Genomic DNA, 12,009 nt, shown 5'->3' with positions numbered 1-12,009 from the left:
CTTGTACTGATTAAACTGCATCCACGGATGCAAACTTTTTGCTGGGTAGGAAAAGATGTACTCCAACGGCACTTGTACTGTACACTTGTAGCGATTAAACTGCATCCACGGATGCAAACTTTTTGCTGGGTACCATGATGAAATAATAAGGTGGCGTAAAACGGCCAGATGATTGGTTTCAATATGTCAAACTTTTTGTTATTGTGAATAAATTGTATGAAAACGTAAACAAACATTTTGACATATTGAAGAATTTTCCGCCAAAAATGAGTTGTTTTTGTGCTACTTACGTGACCTGTTAAATAGATCTTGCTGGGTACTCAGTTTCATTATAAAATCAGATTCTGCATAGTCCCGGTCTACACTAGAGTAAACTTCATTAAAAAAGTTCATGAAAGTAGGTGTCTTAGGCCGAATTCCCCATTACAGCAATTTCATGATTTTACTCTACTATGGAACTCAATCTAGAAACTCATAATTTCATGTTAAAATGTCAGTATAATTATTCTAGTGTGGCCCGGGATATATTAAATATCAGCTTCTGAATATTGATGATTGGTTTTGCTACATAATAACAAGGTAATATTTGCAAAAAAAAAATTATTAATAAACCTAATAGTACGTTTATATGTCCCGGTCCACACTAGAGAGATTTTATTGAAAAGTTTGCATGAAATTATGCGTCTCTAGATCGACTTCTATGGTAGAGTAAAATCATAAAATTGCTGTAGTGGGGAATTCGATTTAAAAACGCCTAATTTCATGAAATTTTTTCATGAAATTCACGCTTATGTGGACCGGGACTTGCGTATACATCAAATAAATCCTCATTAAGAAGATTAATCCTGCAAAAGGCTACAATATAAACATGGCCATAGGCTATAAATCAAATTTAATTAATAGTACGGTTACACTAGAGTTTTTTGCCGGGTTAACCCACTTCGAGAAGATTTATTTGAAGTTTGCGCTATGGAATTGACATTTGAAATCCAAACCCACTGGGTTAGTCTCATCTGGATTTCATTTGACGTTTAACCTATGGATTTGACAGTTGAAATCGAGTGGATTTCGTAAATGTAAACTTAGCATTAAACTTAACCTGACTAACCCAGTGGGTTTGGATTTCAAATGTCAATTCCATAAATGATTTCGTTTTACGAAATCCTAAAATCAAATGAAGTGTATTTACATCTGTTTTTTGCGTCCTTTGCTTATGCACACAATCACACATACACATTTATACAATAACACAAACACACGCACACAATATATTTATTCAGAAAAATAGGAATTTCACAACACAAATGTGTATCAAATAACTTAAATTAATTCCAAAAACAAAAAAACATAATTTTTGCAAGATTTTTAACCATTTATTTTCACTGTTGTCATCGTTTGAGTATTTTTGTTTTTCTACAACACACACAAACAAACAAAGACATCATAAAACAGTTGCATTTTTTGGTAGTTTATGGCGAAAAAGCAGGGTTGCGTATAAAAGTATGGTGTTTTCGTGCGTTGTTTAGAATAAATGACGTAGCTATCGTCATTTATTTTTGTATGGTAAATGACGCAAAATGTTGCCTGTTTTAGCAAATAAATGACGAAATTGGACATTAAACGGGGTATAAAACCCCTCTCGAAACTTTTATACTCTTGATGCGCCATCTACAAGTCACCCACGAAACTGACATTTTGTAGTCATTTTCCAACACTGAAAACTATGTTACTACATTCACATCCAGATGCCGCTGCAACAGCTGTCCCTGTCAAAGTTTGACGTTTGGTCGACATCCGTTTTTCCGTCTTTTTCGGCTTAAAATTGGTCGCTATCAAAAGGGCAAAATGGTACGTGTGTGAAAAAAATCGAAATTTATGCAAAACATCCCACAACAAATGACAAAATCCCAACAAAATATGTTGAAATCGCATACAAAGTAAATATTTGTGAAGAAATTTAAACAAAATTGTTCAAGAAATGCTTGCAAAAATGAAATCTAAATCTATGTGTTGACTAGATATTTTTGTGGATAAAAGATTTGTTGTTGGTGTTTGAAATGATGAAATGAAATTTGGAATATGTTAATCATGATTCTTGTTTATTTTGTGTTTTTTTCCGTAGTCGCTCGTTATCCCAGAAAAGTTCCAACACATCTTGCGTATCATGAATACCAACATTGATGGTAAACGCAAAGTTGGTATTGCCATGACCGCCATTAAGGGTGTGGGTCGCCGTTACTCCAACATTGTCTTGAAGAAGGCCGATATTGATTTGACCAAACGTGCCGGTGAATGCACTGAAGAGGAGGTAAGTTTTGGAAACAATTATAATAGTCATGATTTGTTTACTCATGTTGTTTTTGTTGTTGTTTATATTCTTTTAGGTTGAAAAGGTCGTCACCATCATCTCCAACCCATTGCACTACAAAGTTCCCAACTGGTTCTTGAACAGACAAAAGGATATCATTGATGGTAAATACAACCAATTGACCTCCTCCAATTTGGATTCTAAATTGCGTGACGATTTGGAACGCTTGAAGAAGATCCGCTCTCACCGTGGTCTTCGTCACTACTGGGGTCTCCGTGTCCGTGGTCAACACACCAAGACTACCGGTCGTCGTGGTCGCACTGTCGGTGTATCCAAGAAGAAGTAAATCTCTTACAACTTTTTGGTTTTACATCCTATGCTGCTGTATTTTATATTTCCAACCAAACAACATCTCCAATATCCAAAATATTTTTGGATACTTTTTATTGCCTGTATAATCAGTTAGAGTGTGTTTTCCTGATGAAGGATATCAAAGTGATAAATTTTGTGTAAAACAAAAGTGTGCGCTCTACAAGAAAAAAAATGGAATGAATTATTAAATGAAGGATTTTTATTTAATACAACAACAAATTTGTGTGATTATTGTTTTGTTTTGGAATTTTGAGATATTGAGGACTGAGGTGTTGTAGAGAAATTAAATGGTGCATAACATTTGCATGGACTGTAAAGAAATGACTTCAACTAAGATTTGAAATTTATCGTTGAAAATGTAAACAAATTGTCAAGTGATTAGAATCTGTAGATACATACGCAAATTATAATGCAATTTTGATTCGAGTGAACAAGTTTTAATTACGTGCGACCTGTAGTCTTTTTCTTACTTTCAAGGCCAATATATTGTTGTATTCTGGACAATCTGTTCTATGTGTGGTAATTTCAAAAGAATCTGAAGGTTGCATGTAAATTCGTCTTATGTCCTGTTTAGGGCCCGTACGCGGACGATGCTGATAGGTGTACAACAGATATTCCCTAGATATGAGCCTTCAAAGTTCAACCAATACTAGCGACTTTTTTTCAAAAATTTTAAAGCCGACCATGGGAATTATTGTAAATCACTGGAGGCCTTGATTCCTACTACCCATAAAACCCCAAACATTTCGGAGAGGTGTTCCTAAACTAAAAACTAATTCTGGCATATCTTTTCTTTACCGACCCAACGCAGAAAATTATGAATTATTACCACAGATAGTGCTTTTCATGCCTATTCCAACGATGCATTTCGTTTGTTGGGGAAATGTATACTTACCGAGACATAGGCCTCCGAAGTTCCGAAAATTCCCTTGTTCACTTGGGGAAAAATTTACGATTTAAAAAAAAGTTTGTTCGCGTAGCCGAAATTCGCTCCTACCCACAGGAGAAAGTCTTTAATCCCTGGCCGAAGCCCGTCTACTTAAGAAAAGTACGATTTAAAGGAAATTTTTGTATTTTTTTCTACGAAGGGTCGGTAAAGGAAATATGTTCCCTAATTCCTCTTGACGAAACCTGGAATAGGACCACAGTCACGTTGGGCGACGTTACGTTACGTAATTAAAATACTTGCAAGTATTTTAATTGACAATTTGACGAGCACCAGCAGAGTCGACGCATTAGATCTCTTCATGATACAATTACTTGTAAGTAATTGTACCATGGATCTCTTCCTATATCGTCCAAACCGTAGGGCTCTGGCGGAATCTCAGTGGTAATGCTGAAACATCTGGATGAGACAGGAGTTGCGCATCACGATTGGATCTATGCTCCGGCGACCCGAATTCAACTCGACCAAGGATAGTCAACTCTACAGCTGCAGCATCAAACACCCTTTTCAGCTTTTGAAATCCAGGGAAATCACGGATGAATCATCTGAACTGTTACAACAATAACAAAAGAACAACTCTAGGAACAAGTTGAGTTTACCAACTAAAAATGTAAATTTTTCTTAAATAGCCGGCCTTTGGCCGTGGATTTAAGACTTTTTCCTATGGACAGGAGCCAATCTCGGGCACGGGAACTCAATTTTCTTTTAAATTAAAAATTTTCTCTAAGTGGCCGCCCTTTAACAAGGGAAAATTCGGAACTTCAGAAGCCTATATCTCGGGAAGTATAAACTTCCGCAACAAATGTTATATTATTTGTGATCAGGGTGACGAGACCTACCTGTTAAAAATGTTCATTTTGATCCGAGCATAGTTGACCAGCTCGTCTTATGCCCAACTTTAGTTCAGTGATGGCCAAAAACAGAATTTAACTTGCGCTAGTGTGAGTGGAAATGTAAACAAGACATTAACCTAACGAATGTGTTTACAGTGTACGTGTGTGTCGTATGCCCGCGGACATAGGAAAGTTGTTGTTGGTGGCCATCACAGCTCTAGTTTAGTAAAAAATCTCCGATATTTTGATTGATGTTGTTGCGCTAATCACGGGAATATGTAATTTTCTTGGGGGACGGACCCGGTTATTGGACCCGAAAGTCAGGGTACAAAACTCGGGTTAGACCCGGCTCGACTAAACCGAAAATTCAAAAAAATCGGAAAGTTTTTACTAAACTAGAGTTAAGTCACAACCTATCGCTAGCCACCCCTATGTATCCTAAATCAGGAAAATGAACAGGGATCCCGCCAGGTAAGCGTTCACTTTTGTTGCCCGTACCAGAACCGTTTGAGATTTTACTTCACCGAGGCAGGCATTAGAAATAGCTATTCGGTTGACGATCATCAGCAGGGGCTTCGTCATCACACATATCAGTCGATGACTCAACCAGTCATGCGAAAGAACAGCTGTTGGTGACGCTCGACTTATAAAAAACCTTTGATTCTGTGAATCCCTCACATTGTTTAAGTACATCGAGCATATTACCCTCCGGAAATATGTAACTGCAGTCGGACCGTAAACAATGGTCCAAAAACCATCAGTGAAAGGGAAATTTAGCTGGTAACACCAAACCTCAAGTTCGTGAGGAACTATTCTGACGTAGCTTCAAGAAGAGAAGAAACAATTGTCGATGGACCTATGCAGGTTTCGACCAAAGCAGCATCTTGTTCAGGTAAAGGTGCGTCTTCGACCAAGGCGGGACTAAGTCGCAGTCTTCTATAAAGATTGAGAAAAAGCCAAAATAAGTGTGAAGACTGCACCTAGTGCTTATGAGCATATTTAACACGATTAGTTAGGGAAGGGGTCACTATAGGGTTAGACTTCTAATGTCAAAATGGGATGATCTCAATTTCTTATCAGACATAGCTCCCTTATCCATTTTAAATTTACCAAAAACTTATCATTACTTTGCAAAAACTACTCAATTTCTTCTCTCTATCTGTGTGCGGACACCAGGCATACGTGGAATCCAGGAACTAAAAGTCAACGCCCTGGAAAGAGTGAAAAAAGTGATCTGTTTAAAATCTACCTTTCCTACATCTGACCCCCATCTATGTAGACGGCATTGATATCGTTACGTGTGAGGATGATTGTACGATTTTGGCGTAAAGAATAAAAAAGAAAAGGACAACCCAGTTCGAAATTTCCTCGGCCTTCTTTATTCTTTTATTTTTATTATGTCAAAAATGAAGCAGAAAAGCAAGGTAATGAGGCAGAGCAGCTTATGTACGCAGGTCTTCAGGCAGAGCAGTTTATGTACGCATGCCTTAAGGCCTGCGTACATAAGCTGCCTTGCCTGCTTACCTTGCTTACTTCTGATAAAAGAATAAAAAAGAAAAGGGCAACCCAGTTCGAAATTTCCTCGGCCTTCTTTATTCTTTTATTTTTATTATGTCAGAAATGAAGCAGGAAAGCAAGGCAATCAGGCAGAGCAGCTTATGTACGCAGGCCTTTAAGGCCATGTTTATATTATAGCCTTTTGCAGGGTTAACCTACTTAATGAGGATTTATTTGATGTATACGCAAGGGAGTTGACATTTTAGAACCAGTGGGTCTTTTAAATCCGGTTATATATAGACGTACTATTACATTGATTACTAACAAGTAAATTTTGTCGGCAGTGGGGTTGTTAGTTGGTGTGGCAGTGAATATGTGTGAGTGTATTGGTATTTTTCGAACTGTCATTTGCATGTGTAAACGGGGGGTCAGTAACCAATGCACAGTGTCCGATTTTCCAAAAAAACCTGGTAAAAAATCGAAAAAATATCAATTTACACTAAATATCGTCAGATATTGTTTATAGGATCCCAGTGCGTGTAGTTATGAAAATATATATACATTTAATAAATGGGTATAAAAGCAGGTCGAAATGACCCTATTTGGAATTTTTTTAATATTTAAGTTGTTTATAAATCTATGATAATATGCAAAATAAACAACAACATAAAAAAGGAAGGGTTTTTTTACCAATTTCCATCGAAACATCCTGCACATACTTGCACTTTTCGTTTTTATGTGATATTTTGACTTGCAGGTATATACAGATTTTCTTTCATTCAGAATGTCAGAATATAGTGTAGGGTCACTTTCTGGCACTTTTGGGAATAATTTAGAGTTTTGATGTATTTTAAGATCTACAGTAAAATTTTATGGCGAACAAATTTCTAGAATATTTTGGTCTGATCCAACCACATTTTATAGGAGATTTTAAAGATTTGTGGAAAAAGGGACCAAAAGGACGCATTTTATGACTCGCACGAGGCTTAATTTTTTAAGACAAATATTCCTTGCGTTCTTGTCAGTAAAGTTGCCAAAGACATTATACACCTAAAGTGCAAGGATTCCAAGTGATCTTAACTCAAATATTTCCAAAACTGTAGAAATTGTGGAAGCTTGCACCCCTACCTTAGTTTCTTGGTTTTTTGGCAAAATTGATACCGATATTTCCTTGGTATGTAATGCAAATAGAGATTTCATTTCTTTGGCGACTTATAGTGTAATTTAGCGGAAAACATTTTTGTCTTTGACGCCGTTTTTCTAAAATGATGTTTTGTATTACAAATTTGCCAAAACTCACATGAATTACGACCTTAACCCTAAAATGTGTTTTTAATTTTGCATATTTCTGGAGTTTACGTAAGATACCTATCGTGTTTTGATGTATTCTAGGACCTATAGAAAAATTGATGGCGAACAAATTTGTAGGACATTTTGATCTGCTACGGTCCTGACCGTCTGAGGATTAAATAATATCAAAAATGTAATCAGCGGCACGAAAAACATAAGGACCAAAGATTAGGTCAAAATCCATTCATTTTTAGAGTTTTGGCCAGGTTTTTCGGAAAATCGGACACTGTGCAATGTAAGTGCTTTGAAAGCGCCCCATACACCAGAGTGAGGCAGAGAACATTTTTGGGTCTCTCTTGTGCTCTCAATGAGCGTAAATTTGTTGTTGTTCACAACATGTTAGCATCTACACAGGCTGTGAGCGATAAGAAATTTACGCTCACTTAGAGCACATGGGCTCTCTTGTGAGTCACAATGCCTCCTCCTGGCATACACGGTTGCCACAGTTGGTAAAATATTACCAAATTTGGTAACAATTTATAGGGTTGGTAACTTGGTAACTTCGTTTTTGTTTTGGTAACTTTTTAAAGTTTGATTGAACAAACTATAAATGCTCTGTTCCATAACCTGCAAGAAGCTACTATTTTTTACTAGTATAACATTTTTTCCTTTATGTTATCGTAAAAATTGTAATAATTAGTAGATTCTTGCAGTTCTGGAACATACCATTTGTTATACTTATTCCGTTTCTGAGAATTAAAAATTTGTCCATATTTTAACCTTAAATGCGTTGGGACACACAAACAAGTCTTTTCGCAATATTCACCCATTTATGTTTTTCCTGAGAATATTTTTAAAACGACACCATTATTCAATATTTCTTTGACATTAAATTTTCAGTAACAACAATGTGGTTTTTGTAAATTTGTTAGTTGTTGTAATTCATGCATTTACTGTATATAAATATGCCTTGATCTAGAATATATACATTTTACAGGGTTTCCGATGCATAGTTCGATGTGTAACAAACGAAATGTTGGTAACGTTTTGGTAACATTTACGGAAAATTTTGGTAGACAATTTTTTTAGCCGGTGGCAACCGTGCTGGCATACACTATCAAATTTTGATGTCAACATTTGTAGTAGTATGTGTACATTTTTCAAAATATGAGAATGTGCGTGTGTATTTAATGGATTGAGGAAAATCTAATTAATATGCTGTTTATATTAGAGCTTTTTGCAGGGTTAACCTTCTTTGAGAGGATTTGTTTGAAATATAAGCAATGGAATTGACATTTAAAACCCAGTCGGTTTGTTAAATCCGGTTATATATAAACGGGGTATTATTTTGATTTTCAAAATGAAACCCAATCAATCCGATAAATATGGTTTATTTTCAAAATTGTCAAAAAGAAAACATTGTGTTTGGACAGAAATAAAAAAAAAATAAATGCATTCGTTTTTAAGAGGAAAATTTGAAGATTTCGGTTGCAGATTGAAGGCTGATTGAATACTTTGCTACACACTTATCAAGCACACACGTACAGAAGGAGTTCATCGGATGGACAAACCAATTTGATAATGTATGGCCCGCTGAAAGTAACTTCAAATTTTTTCCGAACGTTTAAGCGGGCCTTACATTATCAAATTGTGTGACGCGTCCCGACAACTGCAAAAACAGTTGTAAAATTATAAATGAAAATCATCGATTTATTTTGTTTTCCGTTCACATATTTTGTTTTTGTTCATTGTCTTTTGTTTTCAACACATTTCAATTATTATCTCACACATTTTAACAAAAAATGTCAAAAATTTGTTAACCCTATTGTCTGTGGAAAACTGATGGACAGCTGGGAGACATGCGACAAATGTATGTATGTGTTAGTAAATCAGAGTTGTATTTGAAGACAAATTGTCTGGTGTAAACGCCTAGTAATATGTATACACAACTGTCTGCAAGTTACTTGCATGTGTAATCATCGGGTAAACGGGGGGGACTCCACTCAACGTTTATTAAATTCAAAGTACTCCAAGAACATAACATCAAATTTTGACAAATTTGAAAATATATTTTTGTCACATTTTCAGTTTATATTTTTTATTTAAATTTAAAACATTAAATTTTGTTGTGTGTGGATCAGAATATTTTTATTTAAAATTTGAAAAATGGCGACAACGGCAAATAAAATGCAATCGAATGCGGAAAGAAGACGAGCCAACTGTGTAATGCAATGTGCAGCACCAAATGCTGCTACATCATCTGGTGCTGGTGGACGATGCTTAAGGCCAGGTCCAGTTGGACGAAATCCATATTTGAATTTCCTAAGAGAATTTCGTAAGAGTAATTGTGGCCTATCGGCGGTGGAAACAATAAGAAAAGGAGCTGAAGAATGGCGAAAATTGCCACCGGAGCAAAAATTAAAATACATAGCAGAGGTAAGGAGGTTAAAACATCAAACTATTGTGGATACAAATAAGATTAAAATGACTTTCATGTTTTTTAGGCATTCTATGCTCCAATACGTAGACGCCGTCGCCGTCGCCGCCGCATGAATGCAGCAATGAGAATAGAGGGCTCCACAAGAACATCGTCCAGAAGAGCTAGACAAAGAAGTGGCTCAAGACGTCGCCGCCGCAGTCAAGTCAAATCGGAATAATATTGAATTGTAATGAAATTGTGCTGTTTGTTAACCGACATGTATTTATTAAATAAAATTAGGCTGGACCTATTAAATAATTGGAATTTAATTATTGTTTATTAAAGAAACGGCAAAAATTCCAAATTACGTCAAACAACCCGTTGCAACACATCTATATTTGAGATTAGCATACTTTTAGGCTACAACTAAAATATACAACTGTCAGAAAGATGCTGTGTTATTTATGTTTAGAAAAAAATTGCTTAAAAACATATTAAAATTTTAAAATTAAAATTTTTTGCCGAATTGCAGCATTTTGGAAGTATTTGACAGAAAAACTTCTCTTGTTATCTGAGAACAGTGATGTTAACAAGAGTAGAGGAACCGGAACAGCAGTCATCATGGATTATAGAAGAAAAATGTTTGATGTCAAAGATGTAGTTGACTGACTACTCATGGGTGCAATAAATTCCTGACTACATCTTTGTATGTAAAAAAGACATGACTTTTACAAGAACGTGGTACGGCTAAGTTTCTGTCTATTTCGCAACAGGATGAAAGGTAATAAATAGGTATGTATTTAAATGTTGTTCAGTTTCTAGAGCTATTTCATTATCTTTTCGTTCTACGCATACGACCGCCTCTATTTCTTCTTCGACTTCAAATTGTCAAGACCACTGACATACCAATTTGCAGTTATTTGGTTCTAGGATGCGAGATCACACAGCCCACATTATCCTGGACATATTTCATTTGCCAGTTTTCTCAGATTTAGAGATTTAGATTATATGTACATACATAGATCTATCTATTTAGAGCCAGCCAGAGCAATTTTTACAGTTTGTTGATGTTGAAATGACCAGGAATCCGGCAATGTATAAAGTAGTTTCGAAGACGTCTTCGAATTTATGGACCATCATTTGAGTTTTGGGTCACCTGACTATCGACATATGTATAACTCAACTGCCTCAACTGTGTGTTGTGGTTGGACGATATGTGACGATGGAAGATGCTGGACTATTACGGATTTATTTGTGAAGTTGATTGTGCAGGTGATCCTGTGATGATGGATGTAAGTTTATAGGTTGTTGCTGAGGTTGTGATGATGGATGTAAGTTTATAATCAAGTTGTTTTGTGTGGTGACTGGTCTAATCTGCAGTGATGTGCGGTGGGTGGTCTATTATGGAGATGTTTAAGTGTTGTTGTTGAGGTTGTGATGATGATAGGTGACGGTTTATAATAAAGATGAAACGGTGATTGGTAAGTCGCAGATTTGTTGATGTAGAGTGGTTTTGGTGGGGTGGATGTGATGAGTAAGGGTATGTGATGATGATGGATGCTGATTTATAAGATGGGTGTTGAAAATGGTGACTGGTCTATTCTGAAGTAATATACGGTGGTTGGTCTATTGCAGGTTTTGTTGATGTAGAGTGGTTTGGTGTGATGGATGCGATGAGTAATGGATGTGGGTGTGCGGTTGCTATGGTTGTGGCAAAGATGTTGATATAGTGGATGTGATGCGGATATGGATGTGTTGCCGCTGAGGGTGTGGTTCAGAGTTGAGCCGATTTCCAACCCCCTGTGCGAAGAAGAATGAGAAACAGAGATTAATTAGTTTTGTTTGCCAAGCCATGTGAGATTTTTGGCAAATTGGTACATGTAGGTGGGGTCTATGTCGGAGAAGAAATTCAGAGTATTTATCTCATATCTACCGAAAAATCGATGTCTCCTCGTGAGTAACGAGGGGCACCTACATAGTAGATGTTCGACCGTCTCTGTTTCTTCTGGATCTTGACATAGCCTACAGTAGTCTACACTACTGTTGTCCCATTTAGAAGTTAGGGACCTGACCATGTTGTGAACGGTAATGAGACCAACAGTGGTCTTTATCCCAAACTTTTTTGATGAAAACAGAGAGTTGGTTCTATGTTGAGAATAGCTGGGCCAGATTGCCTTGGATACCTTACAGCCAGGTTCCATTTGCCATCTTTGCCCCGCCTTCTCAAGGAAGTAACCGCGAAGTTTTCGGATGTAGTAGCACTTTGGTGGTCTGATAGATGACTCAACTGGTAAGTCAGTCGACTGAGAGCCACCCCGTGCTAGTTCATCCGCCTCTTCGTTTC

General features: G+C 36.6%; 2 protein-coding genes across 2 annotated transcripts; both read left to right on the top strand.

The window, feature by feature from the left end:
* Positions 1-1,743: 1,743 nt before the first annotated feature.
* RpS18 (ribosomal protein S18) lies at positions 1,744-2,899 on the top strand. The gene is made up of 3 exons (XM_073957196.1): positions 1,744-1,848; positions 2,123-2,308; positions 2,385-2,899. Exons 1-3 carry the CDS (start codon positions 1,846-1,848, stop codon positions 2,652-2,654), a joined length of 459 nt encoding a protein of 152 aa, XP_073813297.1. The 5' UTR covers positions 1,744-1,845; the 3' UTR covers positions 2,655-2,899.
* Positions 2,900-9,271: 6,372 nt separating this feature from the next.
* LOC141406485 (uncharacterized) lies at positions 9,272-9,989 on the top strand. The gene is made up of 2 exons (XM_073992014.1): positions 9,272-9,682; positions 9,751-9,989. The coding sequence occupies exons 1-2, from the start codon at positions 9,413-9,415 to the stop codon at positions 9,901-9,903; spliced, it is 423 nt and encodes a 140-aa protein (XP_073848115.1). The 5' UTR covers positions 9,272-9,412; the 3' UTR covers positions 9,904-9,989.
* The last annotated feature ends 2,020 nt before the right edge of the window (positions 9,990-12,009 follow it).

This window comes from Musca autumnalis, unplaced genomic scaffold (genome assembly GCF_047663935.1).
Source record: "Musca autumnalis isolate F117 unplaced genomic scaffold, ASM4766393v1 scaffold_5, whole genome shotgun sequence".
Classification (NCBI taxonomy): domain Eukaryota; kingdom Metazoa; phylum Arthropoda; class Insecta; order Diptera; family Muscidae; genus Musca; species Musca autumnalis.
Note: the sequence above shows the minus strand (reverse complement) of the source record. Positions and strands in the feature narration are given on the sequence as shown.